Source organism: Acanthopagrus latus, chromosome 2 (genome assembly GCF_904848185.1).
Source record: "Acanthopagrus latus isolate v.2019 chromosome 2, fAcaLat1.1, whole genome shotgun sequence".
In the NCBI taxonomy this organism is placed as follows: domain Eukaryota; kingdom Metazoa; phylum Chordata; class Actinopteri; order Spariformes; family Sparidae; genus Acanthopagrus; species Acanthopagrus latus.
In genome coordinates, this window is record NC_051040.1 from 31,023,575 (window position 1) to 31,046,710 (window position 23,136).

Consider the following 23,136-nt stretch of genomic DNA (forward strand, 5'->3'; position numbering starts at 1 on the left):
TAATGGACCAAGGTATAATGTGCAAATTATTTTGTCAGTTTGAACATTACTTCCACTATTAAATCCCAACTGTTGCTGGCTGCAGATTAAATTAGCTGTAATAAATAAGTTCTAGTTCTGCTATAGTATCCAGTTGTATATGAAGCCTTATACAAAGTTGCACTTCACTGCTACATTCAAGTGTCACTGTTCAACTTTTTCTACAGTTTTTTTTGAGAGATTAAACTCTCTGTATCTGTGTGTGTGTGTGTGTGTGTGTGTGTGTGTGTGTGTCTGTGTATGTATGTGTGCTCCTCACTGTCTCACGATCCAGCTGCTTGTTGACTTTGATGACCCCGTGGAGTGGGTCAATGAAAAACTGGTTGCCTCGGTCTCCGCTGATGATGGAGTAAAGGATGGCTCCATTCAGCTGACTGTCAACATCCTCTGCTACCAACTGCAGACACACACATACATAGGCAGGGTTAGTGAGTGTTTCAATTGAAATGAGTCAGTCACACATTTTCATTATTTATCCCTGTCCTATACTGGACTAAACATACATTTTAAAAATATAATAAAACAATGTTAATGCAATTAAAAAAAACATTTTCTAATTTGATTCATTTAGCATTGGTTCCCTATAATCTGTACAAATATGAGCCTTCCTCTGTTCCAGATGTCTCCTCTTTCAAATTTCCAGGACATACAGGTTTCTATGTACAGACTTTGATGTTATCAAAAATGATCAAAACAATCTATGTGCTCACACCAAAATAAACTGGTGTGACCACTGTATACTTATTCCATCCATCCATCCATCCATCCATCCATCCATCCATCCATCCATCCATCCATCCCGGTGAATCTACTCTGAGCTTTGTCTGGATGTCTAAGCTCCTCACCGTATCTACAACACCCCTACAGAAGAAAAATATGTTGGCATCTTGTATCTGTGATCTCATTCACAGCTTATGACCATAGCTGAGGGTTGTAACATAGATTGACTGGTAAACTGAAAGTTTTGCACTTTTACTCAGCTCTCTTTTCACCACAATGTTCTTGTACAACATCTTCATTCTTCATCTTCGTTGATGCTACGCCAATTTGCGAAACTACTACAAAATCCTTACTTGTCTAATGCAAATGCAATTCCTTTTCATTGAAGCTAGTAATCTGCATTTCGAGATGCTGAATCTCATGCCAGCCACTTCACACTAAGCTGCCAACCACCCCACTGCCTATTTTAATGTGTCACACTATTAAAGCCAACAGAACCACATCATCTGCAAAGAGCAGAGACACAATTCGTTAGTCCCCAAAATTGTCCTCCCATGTCTGCACTTTGTAATAGTGTCCATGAATATCACAAACAGAATTGATGCAATTCTTAAAAATAGAAAAAACAGAAATGGAATTCAAAGATTAGGAAAAAAAGTAATACAATGAATATGTGATACCATAATGTCTGTTCAAAAAAACTACCACATTAAAATATATAACTCTTTTATACAAAGAAAGTTAATACTAGGCCATTAGAAAAAGTGATGATCAAGGGGATTTTCTTTTGACTATGAACATCCATAGCAAATTTTACTGTATGTTTTTTTGAGACCAATTCCTCAGGCCTCACAAACATGTAGGTAAAGCTTTCATTGGAACCTACCTGGACGACAGACTCTCCAATAATAGCGTCCTCTGACACAACCGCAGTGTAAAGGTCAGAGCTAAACATGGGTGCATTGTCATTGACATCTGTCACATTTATGTTCACTGTGGTGATGGCACTCAGTGGTGGTGTGCCGCCATCACAAGCCTCCACTGTCAGGAAGTAGTCCCTGCATGTCTCATAGTCCAGAGACTGGGCAACTACAATGGCACCTGGGGAACATGAGGACAGAGTGGGAACAGAACAGAACATTTAAAAAAAAGAGAACATTTTAAGGCTAATTATGAGGGCGAGAATAGAAAATGTCGACTGTCAAATACAAATCATAATTTTGACTGAATCTACATTCACATTTGTATAACCTGAAGGAGCTAAAGGTCTAATAATCATCTATATTTTCATTAGTCAACAAATCCTATGAAAACAGCCAAACATAGACTTGATCAACAAACAAGTATTGCGCATGTCTATCCAGAGCCTCATACAACAGCCCAAAAACTTCATCAACCACATGTTCCTTTGTTACACACCGTGTAGTTTATTTTGACTCATATACAGTCCTGCTGCTCCAAATGGTCACTGCATGGAGCACCAAAAGTGCTTTATTCCACTGATGATAACAGTCCACACCAAATGCACTATGTCTTGCTTTGTGTCAGGCAGTGTTAATTTCTTCGATGAAAACTATGACGAAAAATATTCATCAACGAACCTTTTTCACAGGTGAAAACTAAATCAAAACTAAATAAAAAGTCAGATGTGATGACAAAGACTGTGGCGAAATATAACTGACACTTTGACAAATAAAAACAAGACGAAAATGTTAGGGAGGTACGAATGGAGAAGAGATCCAATCAGAGCAAATCTTTTGAGGGTATGTTGACCTATGCAGAAGCAGCAGAGTCATTTTAAAAAGCTGCGGCAAGCTAAACAAAGGCAGCAGCACTTACACAGAAAGAGAACAAAGATGAGTTTGCAGAACTTCACACAGTTTCATGGACGTGATATTAATTTGCACAGCTTTCGCGGATTTCAGCTGACTTGCTCGTTAGCAAGACGCTAGCGTTAACGGTGCACCCAGTCCGAGGGCAACGGTATGCCTCATGAACAAAAGAAATGTCAGCTAGGTCCATGACGAAAATGAAGAAGCGACGTCTTGACTTAAGACTAGACTAAGACTAAAACTCTTATATCTAGTCGGCTAAAACTAGACTAAGACTAAAAGATTTCAGATGACTAAAATATGACTAAAACTAAATGGTATGTGATTCAAAAGACTAAGACTAAACCAGAATTTGCTGTCAGGTTTGCCAATACTGTAGTGATTGACTGTCATAGTCATATTAACTTTATGCAGGAGTTTGCAAGTCATTACTTTTTGCATCACTTTTTTTTTTTTTAATTAAGATAGATGGGAGAATTGTTATTAGCACATTACATGTTTCATCAGAATAACTTTCTAATAAATTTCTTGTCATTTACCAGGTTGTTCGGATGGCGGAAGCTGAAACAGAGCCTGAGACGTGTACAATGGCAGTGTTCATCATCAGGGAGGACGAGGATCCTCTCAAACCAGCAGGTGACATTGGGATTGTCATTGAAGGTGTGAAAGTTCTGAATGATGCATTTGCTATGTTATTTGGCACCATCTATGCCCTAAACTTGAGCTATCCAAGTGATCTCAGATACACTTTTGAAGCACTGCAGAAAGTGTACAGTCTGAGTGGCAAGCTCTAAATGTTAGATTACTCAAAGAAAAACATTTGGCTACAGCATGTTTTTGTTCTGTTTCATAGCTTGTATTCAAATACATCAGAGGATAATATAAAGGGTAACTGTTGAATGTAAATAAGAGAGAAACAGACTTGAATTCATTACTGGCTACAATTTCAGATTTTCTCTTGTTAACAGAACTCTCTCTGTGGTATAATATTGTGGAAATGATAACATTAGTGTTTTTTGTTGTTGGTATAACTAAAAAGGTGATGCATGTTTCACAATAAAGAGTAAGGTCTCTTGTCTATGGGAAAATGTAAGTTGTAATAAAGCAAAAAGTGTTGTTATATTGAGCTATATTAAGAAACATGGTGTGTGTCTATAGAAAATATATTGATTAAGATAGAATTAAAAAACTTAGTTTAGTTGTGCTGAATCAAATATTTAACTGTATTATATTTTTTTTAATTGATAAAATTACATGTAACAAATTAGAGTCTATTCTAAAGTAAAAATATGTGTTGGATCAAAGTTAAAAAAAAAAAAAAGGAGGAAAACTGTCTAATTGAAAGTTAAAGTTTGTTCCAGATCAGATATTTAACTTGAGAAAAATTTATAAAATTCCTGTAACAAAAAAGTGTCTTTATTAGTTTACTTATATAGTAAAAAAAAACTGTACCAAGTTAAAGAAAGTCTTTTATGGTCTTTACAATAACTTGTCTTTTTAACCCGCTTTACATGATTATCCCTGTAAATCAAACTGCACCTAAAGTTCCACTTAGGTTAGCATTTTATTTTATTTACCTCAGTAATTTATCGTATTTTGTACATGCTTAAGCATTTTATTATATATATTGTTTTTTGCATATTGTATATAGTACATTATTGTTTCTTACTGTTTCTATGTTTGCCCCTATTAGGGCCCGGGCAGGTAACGACCTGCGAGGTCCTTTTGGTTTTTCTAATGATTATTATTACTATTACTAGGTGGCGCTATAATCAAGGAAAGTGCATTTTGGCTTATAACTCCCATATACTTTTTTGCACATTCAAAAACCTCTGCTGAGTCTCGTAGTATAGGCCACACCCATTTCTGCCTACCTTTTTTTAGACTGTCCAAACAGTACTCAAGTTATTAAATAACATTTTCCTGTAGATTTCATTCAAAATGTGAAGTGTTGCATATCTCCACAATGGTGTGTCCAAATGCCATGAAACTCACGTAACTACTTCCCCATGAGCCCCTGAGGCTCTGTGCAAAATTTTAGGTGATGACCACAAGATGGCGCTCTTTAAATAGAAGTATTTTACATCTCCACATTGGTTAACATGAAACTAATTTAATATCTGACACTGTGCCCACACCATAACACAAAATCAAATTCATAGGGGTGTGTTACATGTGGCCAAGTGTGTGGACATGTGTGTCATTTGTCTCTGCCCTGCCCTGCCTTCCTGAGCTCAGGTGATTGCCCACACCTGAGCTCAGGTAAAAGGAGGCAGCAGCAGGGCGTCTCTCTCTCTCTCTCGCACTTGCTCTCGCTCTCTCTCATTACAGGTGTTTTGCAGGAGGAGGGAGGCTGCGCTGGCCTCACAGTCTTTTGCAGTTTTCTTCTTTGTTGCTGATTTGAGTTTGGGTTCAGTTCCCTGGCCTGTTAGAGCACCAGGGCTTTGTTGTTTTAATTTGGGTTTGAGATCCAGGTAGTCCTGTTTTCATATCTCTGTTTTTCCCTTGATAGGTTAGTAGTTTTGGGTTAGGCAGCTTTAGTTGGGAGGATTCCCCGGATGCGACGGTCATGGCTGTTCAGGGGTCTCTTCCCTCTTTTTTTCAGTTTGGCCAGGAATTCTTGCCTTTTTCAGGGGAACCTGCAAGGACCCTATTGTTTTTCAAAGGATTCTTTATTTAGAGCCCGAGCGGGGAACCTGCGAGGACCCTATTGTTTTTCAAAGGATTTTTTATTAGGGCCCGAGCAGGGAACCTGTGAGGACCCTATTGTTTTTGAAAGGATTCTTTATTTTTGTTTTGTAGGTGGCGCTGTTATTAAGGAAAGTGCGTTTTGGCTAATAACTCCCATACACTTTGTCGCACATTCAAAAACCTTACATCCACGCGTTCAGTGAATTGTGCTGAGTCTCGTGGTATAGGCCACGCCCGTTTCCACCTGCCGTTTTTCTTTTGCTATGTCGCAAAATGTCGAAAACTTACTTGTTCGAACTCGTCCCAGGCAATTTCACCCATTTGCACGAAAGTTGGCACACAGCATCTGTGGACCATCCTGACAAAAGGTTATTAAAAGAATTTTGATAGGCCAAACAATACTCAAGTTATTGAATAACAACTTCCTGCAGATTTCCTTCCAAACAGGAAGTGTTGGATATCTCCACAATGGTGTGTCCAAATGACATGAAACTTGACATAATACTTTGACATGAGTTCCTGAGGAGGTGTCCAAAAGTTTCGGCAATGACCACAAGGTGGCGCTCTTTAAATTCAAATCTCCACATCAGTTGGGTGGATTGACACGAAACTTGGTATAATAATTGCCACTGCCCTCTTGAGGATATCTGACAAAGTACCTATCAATCGGCCACTAGGTGGCGCTCTGGTGCCAGTTGAATTTTATATTTGGCCCTGTGCCCACACCTTAACACTTATGGAAATGAAATTCATAGGGGTGGTATAGACAATACTATTTCAAAGTATTGTCTTAAGTTTCATGTCATTTGAACTCACCGTTGTGGAGATATCCAACACTTCTTGTTTGGAAGGAAATCTGCAGGAAGTTGTTATTTAATAACTTGAGTACTGTTTGGCCTATCAAAATTATTTTAATAACTTTTTGTAAGGAGGGTCCACAGATGCTGTGTGCCAAGTTTTGTGCAAATCGGTGAAATTGCCTGGGACAAGTTCGAAAAAGTAGGTTTTCGACATTTTGTGACGTAGCGAAAAAAAAACGGTGGGCGGAAATGGGCGTGGCCTATACCATGAGACTCAGGACAATTCCCTGAACTTGTGGATATAAGGTTTTTGAATATGCGACAACGTATATGGGAGTTATTAGCCAAAACGCACTTTCCTTAATAACAGCACCACCTAGTGACAATAGATTATATTCCAAGTTTGGTGAGTTTTGGGGTATGTCCAGGCAGTGAAAAATGCAATCATTTCATCCGAAGGAAAAAAATAAAAATAAAAAAAAATATATAAAGAATCCTTTCACAAACAATAGGGTCCTTGCAGGTTCCCTGCTGGGATGTTGTGGTAATATCACAATAGAAATAAACAACTCAGGAATTGAGCACTCATAGTGAATATGACTTAAGTGACTGAAGGCATCTGAGATACTTGGGTGTGGGTAATGTACATTGAATATATATAAAATGAGGGATAGCTACTGTAGATTAGCACACTCACCAGTCAGTGGGTTGATGTGGAATTTCCCATGCTCATTGCCTGATCGAATGCTGTAAGTGATCTCAGCGTTGGTTCCGATGTCCTTGCTGGCAGCATAAACTCTCAGAACCTCTGTTCCGACTCCTACATCTTCCGGCACTGTCGCCAGTTGATCACGGCGCTCAAACACAGGTGGGTTGTCATTGATGTCCAGCACAGTGATTGTGACATTGACCAATGAGGAGAGGGGCTGCGGTGAACCCAAGTCAGACGCAAGGACTGTTATTTGGTAAGCGGGCTGAACCTCACGGTCAAGAATGCGTTCAAGGATCACAATGCCTGAGGACTTATCAATGGAGAAAGAACCTCCTGCAGAGTCAGCCAGTGAGTATATCACTATACGGCCAGGGCCTGCTGCAGAACAGAGAGAGGTACACATTAGAGAGTTAAAGCCCTCAGTATGAACACAGTGATAACTGCTTCTGACAATTTCTTTTACATTTTTAACAATCCTACAATTATACCAACTTGTGCAAAATTTGTCTCCTAGAGAAACCTTTGATGCCCTCTTTCTGATTATTACCGCTTCCCCTGGCCCTGTAATTACTTTTTTCTACAAGGGTACTAACATGGTGTTGTCATTAGGGATGTTCCTGATCAAATTTTTATTTTTTTTTTACCCTGATCTTGATCCGAGTCCGTTAATATTGAGTATCTGCCAATACTGAGTCCCGATCCGATACTAATATTTTCCTGGATAATACAGCAACATAAAGAAAAATAGTACCTGCATTCCTTAATAGTTGTTTATTTAATTCTGTTGAAACAATTTATATACTTTTGTGACGGCCTCCTGCCGGTGGTGCCTGTTGGATGTTTGCATGGTTGTCCTGTCTTTGCTTGTATCTGTTTGTCTGTTTGCAGGTCGCTGGTGGTTGGTGCTTTGTCACCTGTGAGGGCCTGGCCAGTCCCCAGGTGTAGGCTACAAGAGGGTGTCGGCCTCTTCCGGTCACTCCCTCTCTTCGTCACTCTGTTCCAGTGGTAGAGCTGGGTGCAGCTTCGTCTCAGCGCCTCGTGGTTTCTTTGTGTTCTTTTGGTTGCTTATTTTTGGGTTGAGATCTTCTTTTGGTGAATAAAACTATTAACTTTTTATTCTACCCGTACGCTTCATCGTATTTGTCCTGCCTAGAGCCGGACTGTGACAAAATGTGGGGGCTCGTTGTCTGTCTACGCACTGGCTAGATGCTCACATTTGTGAATGAATTCAGGAAAGTTTATGAATGGAATTGCACCGCCGGTGTTACTATAGTGTAGTGTGGGGACTGTGAAGCCGCAAGTGTGTGTGTCGTTCGCCACGTTTTGTGTTAAATCGTATGGGTAAGATTATGGGATATAGATTGTTTGCTTTGGTCATTTTATGCTTTGGTGTTCCGCATTAAAGGTAGAGACGTTTGAGGATCTGTCAGAGTTAATTGTGTTGGAGCAATTTAAAAATTCAATACCTGACAGTATTGCGCAACACATCAATGACCTCAAAGTAACAAGTGTGACTGAGGCGGCTTCACTGGCAGATGATTATGTGCTGACACATAAACGCTCCTTTGGTGAGTGGCGCGCCCATGGTGGCACTCGTGGAAATTTTAGAGACAATTTTGGAGAGCGTCTTGAGGGGACTCTGGGGAGTTATGTGGGTCGTTTTGGTAAAACTGACCCTAAAGAACGTAATGGGAGAGGTTTTGAGAAAACGTGTAGTTATTGTCATAAGAGGGGGCATGTTATGTTATGCGCTTAAGGTGAGGACTTCCCAGGGGAGTTCCGCGGGGCAACCGAAGGGTGCCTGTTGCACCGTCTCTCTGCATAGCGGGCCAGCAGTGAGTGTGACAGATCAGAGTGAGTCCGTGCCTGCAGTTTTCCTGCCGTTTATTTCTGATGGTTATGTTTCTCTCGTGGGGGACAGTTTGAAGGTGCTGGTTAAAATACTGAGAGAAACTCAAACGGCTTTTGATTCCTTCATTCAGGCTTCAATGTTACCCTTTTCCAATGAGAGTCACACAGGTTGTTGGGTGCCTATTGTGGGTATGGAAATGAAGGTGTTACAGGTTCCGCTCCACAAAGTTGTATTACAGTCTGATCTTTTCCAGGGCGAGTTAACAGTTGGTGTGAGGCCTGCGCTGCATGTTGAGGGGGTCACTCTAATCTTGGGGAAGGGTGCTGCAGGTGAGCGTGTGTGGGGTGGCGCATCGCCGCCGCCGGTGGTTTCTCCAGTTCCGCTGATGAGGAAGCAGCCCAATAATGATGAGGTTAGTTTCCCTTAAGTGTTTACTTCGTGCACTGTGATGCATTCCATGGCCCAAAATTCACCTCCAGCAGTGCCTATGCATGATGCGATGGTGAGGAAGCAGAGGGGTTGTGTTTCTCCCTGTCTGATGGCTCTCTCTCGGTCACGCAGAAGGAACTAGAGAGTGAGCAGCGTGCAGATGCGTCCCTGAATGGGGTGTTTGACGTTGCATTGCCCACACATGAGGTCAAGAATGATTCTCATTGTTATTTTCTGCTTAAGGGGCTGCTGATGAGGAAGGGGGTGCCGCATGGGGATGAGTTTGTTGGGGACCCCGTCCTTCAGGTTGTCGTGCCTTCCAGGCTCCATGAGACAGTGCTGAAGCGGGCCCCTGACGCAGTTCATTGCTATATTCGGTATCCCGAAGATTATCCAAAGTGGCCAAGGCTCGAATTTCACCTCTCACTTGTTTGCGCAGGTACTGCGACAGTTATGTGTAAAACACAATAAAGCGTCTGCATATCACGCTCAAAGTCAGGGGACCCTGGAGCGTTTCATCAGTCCTTAAAATCACTGTTAAGATCTTACTGTGTGCAGATGGATAGAGACTGGGAGGAGGGGCTTCCCTGGTTACTCTTGGCACTGAGAGAAGTGACCCAAGAGAGCACAGGGTTTAGCCCTAGCGAGCTAGTGTTCGGACACACAGTACGGGGCCCTTTAAACCTACTGTATGAACAGTGGAAGGACGCGGACCCGCCGGGAAATCTGATTGATTATGTCAATGGTTTCTGCCATAGATTGTATGCTGCAGGGTTATTGGCCAAAGAAAATTTGGTTTCGGCACAGGGCAAGATGAAAACCTTGTATGACCGGCGGGCTGAGCAGCGTGTGTTCAGTGAAGGGGACTGGGTCTTGGCGCTACTTCCGACCACCAAAGTAAGCAAGTTTGACCTACTAAAAGGTTATTGGCAGGTCCCGTTGTCTGAGCATGCTCGTGAGCTTTCTGCATTTATTACACCAAATGGACTTTACGCATATAATATTATGCCGTTTGGATTGTGAAACGCTCCAGCCACTTTTCAGAGGCTTATGACAAGGGTCTTTGGGGATTTAGAGGGGTGCACTGTCTATTTGGACAACGTAGTGGTGTGTTCAGATACATGGTCCTCTCATGTTGAGCGCGTCCGTGCTTTGTTTATGCGGTTGGCTGAGGCGTGCCTGACTATCAACCTTGCCAAGTGTGAGTTTGCACAGGCTACAGTGACCTATCTTGGTCGGATTGTAGGTCAGGGGAAAGTTCGGCCTATTGCAGAAAAAGTGAGAGCTGTCCAGTGTTACCCTCCACCCACCACCAAGGAGTTAATGCATTTCCTGGGTTTGGTGGGGTATTATAGAGGTTTTTGCAGAAACTTCTCAGAGGTCGTGGCACCACTGACTGACTGACTTAAGATGCGTGTTACCTTTGTTTGGTCCTCCTCTTGTCAACAAGCTTTTGAAAGAGTAAAGTCACTTCTGTGTGCAGCACCTGTCCTGGCAGCTCCAAGGTTTGACAGTCCCTTTGCCCTCCAGGTGGATGCTAGTCATGTGGGAGTGGGTGCAGTTCTGTTACAGATGGATGATCTGGGTTTGGAGAAACCAGTGAGTTTTTTCTCAAAAAAGTTTAACTCATACCAGTTGAATTATTCAACAGTTGAGAAGGAGGCACTTGCTCTAGTTTGGGTGCTCCAATATTTTGAGGTGTACTTGGGCTCAGGTGTGGTACCTGTAGTGGTTTACACTGACCACAATCCACTTGCATTTTTGAACTCCTTACAGTGTCCAAACCAGCGGTTAGTAAGATGGTCGTTGTTCTTGCAGTCTCATTGGCTTGACATTAGACATATCAAAGGCTCTGAAAATGTTGTAGTGGATGCACTTTCCAGAGCCCCACAAGGATAAGTCTGTGTGCAACAATGTATTGCTGCATGTTTTGTTCTCCTTCTCTCTCCCTTTTGTCTTCTTACCCGCTCTCCTCTTAAAGTGCTTCCTTTTGGTACCACGTTGGTGAGGTGTTGGATGTCGAGGACAAGCAAGGTGGAGGAATGGATGACCATCGACAGCTGGGGTGTTCCTTTAGCCCTCTGGTAGAAAAAATATTATAGCTGTCTAACAAAAAAAAAAAAGTAACCTTTTCTTTTTGGTTGTGGTCTCGGGGTTTGGTCCCCGTTCTTTAGGAATTTGCCAGGTGTAGGCTACAAGAGGGTGTCGGCCTCTTCCGGTCGCTCTCTCTCTTCGTCACTCCGTTCCAGTGGCGGAGCTGGGCGCAGCTCTGTCTCAGTGCCTCGTGGTTTCTTTGTGTTCTTTTGGTTGCTTATTTTTGGGTTGAGATCTTCTTTTGGTGAATAAAACTATTAACTTTTTATTCTACCCGTACGCTTCATCGTATTTGTCCTGCCTTGAGCCGGGTCGTGACACTTTCATATGGCTCTTTCTTATTCTGCATATGCTATTCCAACATTGGCTGTGATAGCTGGTGAGTTTGTGATGCTGCACTGTGATAGCAGAACCTTGTGTACAGCCAGCTGAAGTGTGTGAAATGCAGCCCATGCTTGGTCCCTCCATATCATCATTGCTTTTTACATATTCCTTACGTTATCATGTAAAATGACATGAATGTGTTTGCTTGTCTATTTCACACGCGTTCAGCATCTCCTGGGTCGCCTGTTTTACATGCTCTGCTGTATGAGACCCACAAAACTGCTGCGCATACCAGAGCTGTAACTTGAAAGTGAAGTCAATGTAGTGTAATGCAGAGATAGTAAGGCACACCGGGGATTAAAAAAACTGCAGGTGACGAAGAAAACCCTGATCCTCTACCACAGAGCCATGAGCTGGTTATCCAGAGCGATTAATTTAATTACCCACTCTGTAATATTTTTTGGCCATGTCGCTGTCAATATTTCTCTGTCCTTTTGAAAGTATCCGCGAGTGTTTTTTGCTTTGGTGTCTTTGCCTGTATTACTTGTTGTATTCTTTAAGCGTTTGATTTTTATTTGCCATATCAAATGTGTAGTATCAAATGCAGCTCTTTCATAACACTACCCTCCCCGCGAAATGGTCTGATAAAAATAATGAGAATAAATATACATATATATACACTATATTACCAAAAGTATTCGCTCACCTGCCTTTACTCATTCTATGAACTGAAGTGCCATCCCATTCCTAACTCATAGAATTCAATATGATGTCGGTCCACCTTTTGCAGCTATTACAGCTTCAACTCTTCTGGGAAGACTGTCCACAAGGTTGAGGAGAGTGTTTATAGGAATTTTTGACCATTCTTCCAAAAGCGCATTGGTGAGGTCACACACTGATGTTGGTCGAGAAGGCCTGGCTCTCAGTCTCCGCTCTAATTCATCCCAAAGGTGTTCTATCGGGTTCAGGTCAGGACTCTGTGCAGGCCAGTCAAGTTCATCCACACCAGACTCTGTCATCCACGTCTTTATGGACCTTGCTTTGTGCACTGGTGCACAGTCATGTTGGAAGAGGAAGGGGCCCGCTCCAAACTGTTCCCACAAGGTTGGGAGCATGGAATTGTCCAAAATGTTTTGGTATCCTGAAGCATTCAATGTTCCTTTCACTGGAACTAAGGGGCCAAGCCCAGCTCCTGAAAAACAACCCCATACCATAATTCCTCCTCCACCAAATTTCACAGTTGGCACAATGCAATCTGAAATGTACCGTTCTCCTGGCAACCTCCAAACCCAGACTCGTCCATCAGATTGCCAGATGGAAAAGCGTGATTCATCACTCCAGAGAACGCGTCTCCACTGCTCTAGAGGCCAGTGACGGCGTGCTTTACACCACTGCATCCGACGCCTTGCATTGCACTTGGTGATGTGTGGCTTGGCTGCAGCTGCTCGGCCATGGAAACCCATTCCATGAAGCTCTCTGCGTACTGTACTTGGGCTAATCTGAAGGTCACATGAAGTTTGTAGCTCTCTAGCAATTGACTGTGCAGAAAGTCGGCGACCTCTTTGCACTATGCGCTTCAGCATCCGCTGACCCCTCTCCGTCACTTTACGTGGCCTACCACTTCGTGGCTGAGTTGCTGTTGTTCCCAAACGCTTCCATTTTGTTATAATAGAGCTGACAGTTGACTGTGGAATATTTAGGAGCGAGGAAATTTCACGACTGGATTTGTTGCACAAGTGGCATCCTATGACAGTTCCACGCTGGAATTCACTGAGCTCCTGAGAGCGGCCCATTCTTTCACAAATGTCTTGTTTCACTGTCTGCATGCCTGAGTGCTTGAATTTATACACCTGGGGCCAGGCCAAGTGATTAGAACACCTGATTCTGATCATTTGAATGGGTGAGCGAATACTTTTGGTAATATAGTGTATATATAATCCCTGATCAGGATGTAACGTCCGATTCCGACTGAGTCTGAAACCACGAGATCGGCCTGATTTCTGATCTCGTGATCAGATTGGGACATCCCTAGTTGTCATCATTGTTGGGCAGAAATAAGGGGAGAGTGGGTCAGAAGGAGTCTATGACATCAGGCTTATGGGTTGCTGGAAGTGGGGTGGAGTAATGAAGTCATTCAAATTTATTTTGCACCACACTGAATTTATTGTTTATTTCCCCTTACTTTTGCTTTCTTTACTTGATGACCTTGTTTTTCGTATCTGCTTCAGATTTAATTTAATGCTACAGTTGAGACAGTATAATCTTAACTCATTTATTGTTCTGAACTTAACACTGTCCACTGAAAGCCTCTTTTGAATAAATATAGTATAGTAGCATTTGTACCACTACTGCAAGTAGTGGTAGCAAGTAGCACTACTAGTAGTTTTAGTATCACCTTCATCAGGGTCTATAGCCTGGATTCGAGTCAGCAGGGCTTTGGTGGCTGTGTCTTCATAGACGCTTGCAGTGTACTGTGACTGAGTGAAGATTGGTGGATTGTCATTCACATCAGTCACTGTTAGCTGCACCTCAGCACGGCACCCTCTCCCACCACCATCAGTTGCCTGGGCAACCAGCCTGTAGCTGGGTGTAATTTCATGGTCAAGAATCGCAGATGACTTCACCTCACCTGGGCAAGTTAGAAAACAAATGTGAAATGGAGCCATATGGGGATATATTTCACTGATGTCAAGTGTCAATTTGCATAATTCACTGAAAAAGGGTTATGTACAAAGTATTTTTCTAATAGAAATGTACTGTAAGGGTGAGTTTTCAAAACCATACCAGTGTCCACGTCCATGCTGAAGTCCTGGGATCCAGGACCATGTAAGGAGTACTTGATCCATGCATTGATGCCTATATCTGCATCGGTAGCTCCAACCCTCAGCAGCACACTGCTGACTGGGATGTCCTCTGGAATAGAGGCAGTGTACACAGCCTGTAGATACACATAAACAGCAAAGATATAGAGACCCAGTCAATGGAATTAAGTGACTATTTGAAATCTTTGACAATTGCTACAGCAGTGTATGATGTGCTACCAAACTGATTAAATCTGCACACATGGGGCATAGCATAGTCACCTAACAGTCCCATTGGATGACCAGTTGAAAGAGGCCTTTGAAAAGAAAAGACTCCAAATATGAAGGACTGGTCAGCAACTGTCAGCAGGATGGAAAACAAAGTGTATCCCATTGGAAGTTGGGTGCAGGGGTTTTGCAACCCGTTCTAGATACAAGATGGCTATGGCTTAAAAGAGTAGAGCCATGGAGTCAGAGTAGCTAAACATCTGGACACAAGCTGGGCCCTGATCAGCCCTGGCTGGGTCTGGATGAGGGTGTATGGTGTATGGTGTTGAATGACCCGAAACACCAGATGATTCCAAGAACATCACTGGAGATGTGTCCAGAGGCATCAATAGATGTATGTTTACAAGATCAGCAAGCTGAGTCAAATACAAGTACTGCCATTTGCCATTGTCTTTAACTGTCGCTATGGTTGCAACAGAACAACATGCAGCTTTATTCCTCACCTGGTTACAAATGGGGCTGTTGTCATTGGTGTCTAACACTGTCACCTCCACCGTTGCTTGGGAAACGAAGAGTCCATCACTAGCGGTTACATTGATTATGTAAAGGCTGCACTCCTCCCTGTCCAGTGGCCACTTCACATACATCTTCCATTCACCCTGAACCAGACCCAGTGCAAAGACACCACGATAGTTCCCACCTGGACAACAAACAGGCAGAGGGACATGTTTAGTGAGATACATGATCGGTTAGGAAAATTTTGGACATGTAAGTCGAGGTTTATTACTGATTTCCTAAAAAATAGCATGATCTTATTGATCAAATCAATGAGTTTTGGGATTAAAAAAAAGTGGATTCCTCTTCATCATTGCTCCCAAACATGTCTGCGGGAACAGGCCTCAGAGATTCCCAAGTTCACTGTAATGTAACTGACTGTAATGTTAATTACCTTTTGTTATCTATATATTGCTGAATGAGGGGGATGTGTTCTTTATAAAATGAACATACAGGAAAATGGAGGACTAGAAAAGAAAAGACACTGGAGGATAACAGAAAGAACAGTGTTTCTGATGAGTGCTGGCTTTAGTTATTGGCAAAATTGAACACAGACACATGGGCACAAACAACCTTACGGCTAATGTGCACTAATGAATTCTGGCTGTTAAATATTTTCCCTTCTGTCAGTCAACATATATAAATACTAAACTGTACTATACTATATATTATGAATGAAACATATTTTTTTGATGTCCCTCTACATTCTTTCTTGATTTGCTGCAGCACTGTGATACTAAATAACATAAAATGATTCTCTTTTGGAAGTGAGAAGTGAGAAAGGTCACATGTTGCATTGCATTTTTGACAGCTCTTTTTTTCAGATATTTCTGTTGTCTACAATATCTTTTAAACTTTGTCTTCTTGTGCTTTTGAAGTGGCCCATTTTGTCTCTCCTTTCTCTTCAGCTGTAATATACTAATTACATTGCTGTTCAGGGAAGATCCTTTCCAGCAAAGTAATTTATTTGATCACCCTCTATATCATTAAAGGAGTACGCCACCCCCAGGTGAAATTGAGTCACTCCCCGCAGTCCCTAGAGTTGGATGAGTGAGCCAAAGCGTTTTTTAGCCGACCCAGCCATTGTCCTAATCTAGAAACGCCGCGGTTAGCTTTAGCTTAGCGTAGTCGCTGTAATCCGGAGTGTCCAGCTAGCATGTTGTTGCAAAAGTGAATCAAATAACTCAAGATTTTTTGTAATTATTTCTCATGACCTATACATTCATATCGAGTACACATATAAATGCAAATTAACACGAAGGGATAAAGAGTTATTTGATAAACAATGGGGTCCTTGCAGGTTCCCTGCTCTGCCCCTAATAATAATAAAAAACAAATAATCCTTTGAAAAACAAAAGGGATCTCGCAGGTTCCCTGCTTGGGCCCTAAAAATCTTTACAATTACAACAGGGTTCCTAGCACCGCTGGTCCTAGGAAACGAATATGCTTGCATACGTGTTCCCTCCGCCCCTCTGGCTTGGCCCCCTAAAAATAAAGAGTCATTAGAAAAACAACTCCCTGCTCAGGCCCTAAAAATCCTTACAATTACAGTAGGGTTACAATAGGGTCCTAGGAAACGTGTATGCTTGCATACGGCCCCTCGGGATTGGCCCCCTAATGATTAAAAACTACTATTTTAGATTAGGTTAATGTATAGATTTAAATTCTCTCTGGAATTTTCTGTGTATTGCTTAGTTTTTTTATCGATTTTCATTTAGATTTTCACTGGCAATAGTTGTTTCTGTCTCTTGTTGAGAGACCCCTAGCAGCAGGAATTACATACTGTGTGTTTAAAGGAGTACGCCACCCCTAGGTGAAACTGAGTCACTCCCCGCAGTCCCTAGAGTTGGATGAGTGAGCCAAAGCGTTTTTTAGCCGACCCAGCCATTGTCCTAATCTAGAAACGCCGCGGTTAGCTTTAGCTTAGCGTAGTCGCTGTAATCCGGAGTGTCCAGCTAGCATGTTGTTGCAAAAGTGAATCAAATAACTCAAGATTTTTTGTAATTATTTCTCGTGACCTATACATTCATATCGAGTACACATATAAATGCAAATTAACACGAAGGGATTTACTAGACCAATTTATATCTGGAACTATTTGCGGCCACAACACAGGCAAAGCACCGCTACCACGCGCAAGCCCGAGGGGAAACACGTATGCTTACATACACGTTTCCTAGGACCAGCAGTGCTAGGAACCCTGTTGTAATTGTAAGGATTTTTAGGGCCCAAGCAGGGAGCCTGCGAGGTCCCTATTGGTTTTCAAAGGATTATTTGTTTTTATTATTATTAAGGCCCAAGCAGGGAACCTGCAAGGACCCTATTGTTTTTCAAATGATTCTTTATTTTTAAGGAAACGCGTAGGCGTACATACACGTTTCCTAGGACCAGCGGTGCTAGGAACCCTATTGTAATTCTAAGTGGTGCTGCAGGCTAAACTGCGCAAGTGAGGGCGGTGCAATTTGGAGGGTTGGTCCAGACTCCTGCAAATATCTCAGACACAAAAAACTACAAATATCTGCCTGCAGGGGGCGCTATAACCTAGACCAACGCGTTTTTGCTTATAACTCCTACACCGTATGTCACTCATTTAAAAACCTTATATCCCCAGATTCCCTGAATGGAGCAGAATCACTTAACAATTGGCAACGCCCACTTCCACCTAGAAAGTTTTTTCGGTAAACCGCAAAAACTGGAAAACATACTTTTTCAAACTCCTCCTTGGGAATTTGTCCAACCTGCGTGAAACTTGGCACATACACTCTTCAGCTGGACTTGATCTTAAGTTATCAAAAGAATTTTGCTTAGTCAAAAAATGTGCAAATTATTAACAAACAAATTTCTGTAGCTAGCTATAAAAATTTAAACTGTTTGATATCTCGGACAAACTAAATGCTATTAACACTAAATTTTAGGTCCTTGGTTGCCATGAAACTGGGAAGGGATGAGCCAAATTTGGCGAATTTTGGCCTCTAGGAGGCGCTAAAAATATGGGAAGTTTATATCTCTTAAACGGCCACACCAATTTTTGCCAAATTTGGTCAGTGTGATGTAGGGCCAATTCTGAGGCCAGATCCTGAAGGTGGTCATGACTGGTCAATGTGGGCGTGGCTTAATTTCAGGCAAACAATTATGCTGAGAGCTTTGAAATTTATATGGTCCATATACAATAGGACACAGTTCTTTGATACCACAAATTGCACATGTACTCCACTAGCTGGCACTATAATGGATGCAATCACGTTTTTGCCTGTAACTTCAACATTTCAAATAACACATTTGCAAACCTTATATCCATATGATCCCTGACCACAGCTGGGTTTTCTGATATAGGTCACGCCAATCCTGAGGCCATATCCTGAAGGTGGTCATAACTGGTCAATATGGGTGTGATTTACTACAACAAATCCACATCACCGTACATTCAGCCTTTTGCACTTCAGGTGCACTTCCCATTACAGCAAATACCACGGCTCAGAAGTTGGCCTGTGTCCTCACGTTTGCACTAGCGGAGGGGTGGAGTGGCAGGGGGTGGCCATGGCCACCTCACGCTGAATCCTGGCCACCTTATTGGCCACCCTGGCCTGACCCCAACCACCCATGCAACCACCGCATCACAGCTGTCACTACTCTCTGTTGTGCAGAGCCTTCCTGCACTGCGACGGTACTACCAGACCCTTTAGATGCTCGCACATCCTGTCTTAACCCCCCTCTCTCCCCGGAGGAGAGTGCTACCCACGGGCACACGGTGCAGCAGCCAGGGTGAGACCGGCTTCGCTGGTAGTTTACAGTCTCTGATATAGCAGTGCATCAGAAATTGGATACCCGCCTCCGCAGCTCTGACGGTGTTTCCGCAGCGTGTCATCCTCCAACCCTCAAGCGAGGTCGTGGGTGAGGCGCTTCCAGCTGCTGGAGGCGGGGACTGAGAGGTGTCGGGCGAGGCACAGCGGGTGGTTGGGGGCCGCTGCTTGCCTGAATAGATTCATAGGATTTTCTGAATCAATATTGAATTGGGAAAAAATATGTTGCAATGCACTGATCGATTTACCCACCTCTACAATTGGATATGTGCAGGTGATTGTAACATAACATCCAGTGTATGCTATCTGATTGACTGGTGTGTCTCTATCAGCCACAGAGTTAATATGTGACTGAGTATGAAAAGCAGGCTGAACTTTTGACTGCCAGCTGAAATATCCTGGTCAGAGGGTTCTGATACAGAGTTCAAATGTTTCTCTATGTAATTTTAAGTGGAGAACCAATAATTATTAGTTTTATTCTAACAGCATTCCAGACCATCAACAAAATGCAAACTGTTTTGTGCATTTGTACAGTAGCCCTTAAACCTTGTATGCCTACGACTGGAATCAAATCTCAATTTGTACCTTGTGTATATAGCTAGATCAAGCTACAATAAAACAGCTGTTTTTCAAATTATGTCTGTGTATTCCTGGTACACTGAGCAAATGAGCTCGTAGTGATCACTGCAAGCTAAGCTGAACATCTCCCTGTCCTCTCAGCACTGTACGCAGCACTGTACGCAGTACAGCTGTATGTATATTGTGCTACATTTGTATAGTGCACACATCTTTGTTAGTTTACTTGCAGGAATAAGAAAAAAAAAAGTTAGATACACTGAATATTATTTGATCTTTTCCACCATTACCTGCATTCCCGATATTGTGGAGGTGTGTGCTTTAGGTGCCTTAAATACTCCTATATTTTCTAGTGAGACATTGCTAGATTTGATGCCCCAAGACTCCAATCCTGATGTTAAGTTGCTTAGAGCATCATATTCATTTGTACAGTCTATTCTATTCCAATGTGTTCTGAGAATCTGAGACAAGTAGCTATATCTGTTAAATTGTTGATTCTCATTTTAATGATTTCCACTGTTTTTGTGCTCAGCTCTCCCACACCCTTTGAAACAGTAGCTTGTTTGGTCAAATGTAATGTGAAGTTTGTGCATTCAACTTCTCATTATGAAGATTCCTGAGCAACTCCTTTGCAAGCTCCAGTGGAGACAATGAGGCAGACCCTGATGACTACACATCTCCTCCTCCGGAAGAACTAACAAATTATGTAAATGGGTTCAAGAGACGGTTGTATGAGTCAGTAAAGATGGCAAAAATACATTTAGAAAAATCTCAAGGTAAGATGAAGCGACTGTATGATCGCCAGGCTGAAGTGCATGTCTTTTGCCCCAGGGATCAGGTCCTGGCCAACCTCCCAGTGGTGGGATCTCCTTTTCAGGCTAGGTTTGGGGGGCCTTATTCTGTTGTTCGACAGGTTACAGATTTAAATTATCTGATTTCCACTCCTGACAGACCGAAGACTACACAGTTGTGTCATGTTAATATGCTGATACCCTATTTTCCATGTGCTAGTTGGGGGGAAGTGAAGCCGGTGGCTTCGGTCTCTCCACCTTTGGATGGTGGAGAGGAGAAGATTGAGAGTCCAGATGTTGGTGTGTTGCAGGGCAGGCTTTAAAATTCAGAGTCCCTGAGAAATTTGGATAGATTGTTGGGACATTTGCAGGCAGCACAGGGAAAGGAGCTGTCTGAACTCATTTTATCATTTCCTGTTTTGTTCTCAGATACTCCCACGTGGACCCACCTCATAGAGCACGATATTGAAGTGGGCGATGCAGCATCGATTCGTCAGAGTTTTTACCGGTTCCCTCAAGAGAAACAAACTCAGCTGGAGGCAGAGGTGACATACATGTTAGAGCACAAGATTGCTGAGCCATCCTGCTCTAGCTGGACTTCCCCGTGTGTGCTGGTTGGTAAACCTTGTAAAACTTTCAGACCCTGCACTGATTTTTGTTTATCTTCTCAGTGCCTTCCAGGAGAACCAGGAAGCAGTGGGCCATTCTAAGCAGACCACACCTTAGGGGGTTGTTCGGACATTGGCCTACATGCGGCCACACTGGATGGCCTCTCCACTGACCTGATGTGGGATGCTCCCTTATGGGGGCTTTGACTTTGCAAAGCCCCGCAAGGCTCTTTTATACCGAGCCTCTTCATTGGAACCAACTGTTCTTTCGTTTTTCCACGAAGTTCTGTTAAATGCCGTTCTCTGTTTGATGTTGTTTTATAATTGCTCTCTGTGAGAGAGATTATCACTGTGTAGACTTTATGTTACTAGGAATGCTAGGAGAGACTTTGTTTTGGAAAATTTTACAAGACTATGAATAACCAAGTCCTTAAGGTTATCTCTTATGTTGTGTTATCTCTTATCTTATAATGTAAAGGGGATTCTAAACCCCACACAGAGAAGCAGAATTTTATCCAAAATGAAAGAGGAAAATGCACAAATTGTACTTCTGCAAGAGACATACCTCACCCCCCATGAGAGCATGAAAAATTAAAAAGAATGGGATTCTCAAGGGTATTATATTATTATTATCTTGTAAATCAGGTCGACAGAGGAATCTTGTTGTTGTGCGGTCGTCTGAGGATGCTAAAACTCTGTAAGCTAGCAGTCCGCAAACTTTATCTCTCGAGGAGGGTTGTACTCGGTGTCAAGGTGTGTTAGACCATGGATTAAATTTACACCAGAATGTCCCTTTAATGAGGAAGACCACAAGGTGGTGCTGTATGCGGATGATATTTTGATTTATTTAATCTGAATCCTTCTCTAACCTTATGAATCTTCTTGACACATTTGGTAGATACGCAGGGTATAAATTAAATATACAAAAAACACAAATCATGTCATTTAAATATACGCCTTCAAAACACCTTAGGGAGAAATTTAAATTAAAGCGGGATCAAAAATCATTGAAATTTCTAGGGATAAACCTACCAAAAACCACTGCAACACTGGCTGAGATAAATTACTAACAAAAATCAAAGATGACATACATAGATGGAACTCTGTTTCCTTTCTTGGCCTCAGTCATAGAATTGATTGTGTCAAAATTATCATATTTCCACAATATCTTTTTCTGTTTCAAGCCCTTCCTGTGGAAGTTCCCTCAAAACATTTTTCTGAATTGAATAAAATAATTTCCAGATTCATTTGGCAGGGGAAAAAAATAGGAATATATGTAAAACTCCCAAAAGAGGAAGGAGGAATGGTTCTACCCAAATTAAAAGCTTATTATTCTGCTGCCCAAATTAAACCATTAATCAACATATGTACCCCGACGTACCAGGCTAGATGGAAGGACATTGAACTTTCCCTTATAAATGACCCTCCAATTAGTGCAGTACTACCACACAAAAACTTGGCAGGATTCATACATGACGTAAAGAACCCATTTCTCAAAGCTCAACTAAAAATCTGGAACACTGTTAGAGACGAGTATAAACTAGAAGATAAACTACAAATGATTCATTGGTGTGCTTATGCTTGTGCTTAATTTGTCAATCTCAAGTGGAAGTTGGCTTGATATGTGCAGACTCCAATGCACTAATTCTAACATCTGGCGGGAATTTGTTTGGAAATGTCTTATTCGCTTCCTCATAGCACCATGACAGAAGGCACATTTTTCTGGAAGGAATTCTGAGTGTCGGAGTGGTTCTCAAGATGCCAGTCACTGGCATATATTTTGGGATTGTGCAGTGATAAAACCCTTTTGGGTGGAGTTTCACAAAGCACTCAAAAACATACTTAACACTGACCTACCCTTGGAATTTACCGTATTATTCCTAAGAAATGTTGACCTTCTGACCTTCTGACAAGGTGCACCAATAAGTATATGTATTGTATTTTGATTTCAGCCTGAAAAAAGCTATAACCAGGCGCTGGCTACTTCCTGAACTGCCCACAATACAGGAATGGACTGACATAGTGAACAGCATTTATGTCATGGAAAGGATCACTTTCTCCCTTCGTCTTCAGAAAGGACTGTTCACTCAATTTTAGGGATGCACCGATTATGAAATTCTGGGCCGATACCGATACAGATGTTTAAAATAACTACTTGGCTGATGTTTTTTCTTTTTGTTATTTACTCCCTCTTTTGTGCCACGGAAACATTACAGAACTATAAGTCTTTCTGCTCTTCATCATACTATCCTTGAATGAGCACAAATTCAATCAGACAAATTTA

General features: G+C 42.1%; 1 protein-coding gene across 9 annotated transcripts in view; it reads right to left on the bottom strand.

The window, feature by feature from the left end:
- The window catches only part of fat3a (FAT atypical cadherin 3a), a 226,858-nt gene that overhangs the window by 71,691 nt on the left and 132,031 nt on the right, over positions 1-23,136 (bottom strand). For 5 of the 9 annotated variants that reach the window (XM_037119854.1, XM_037119872.1, XM_037119845.1 and 2 more), the window contains 6 exons: positions 15,026-15,222; positions 14,278-14,431; positions 13,889-14,122; positions 6,780-7,172; positions 1,646-1,860; positions 299-436 (listed from right to left, as the gene is read on the bottom strand). In XM_037119854.1, the coding sequence (XP_036975749.1) occupies positions 299-436; positions 1,646-1,860; positions 6,780-7,172; positions 13,889-14,122; positions 14,278-14,431; positions 15,026-15,222 (1,331 nt within the window). Of the gene's footprint in view, positions 1-298; positions 437-1,645; positions 1,861-6,779; positions 7,173-13,888; positions 14,123-14,277; positions 14,432-15,025; positions 15,223-17,394; positions 19,050-23,136 lie in introns of those variants that run through there. The other 4 variants (XM_037119880.1, XM_037119863.1, XM_037119836.1 and 1 more) reach the window with 2 other exon arrangements.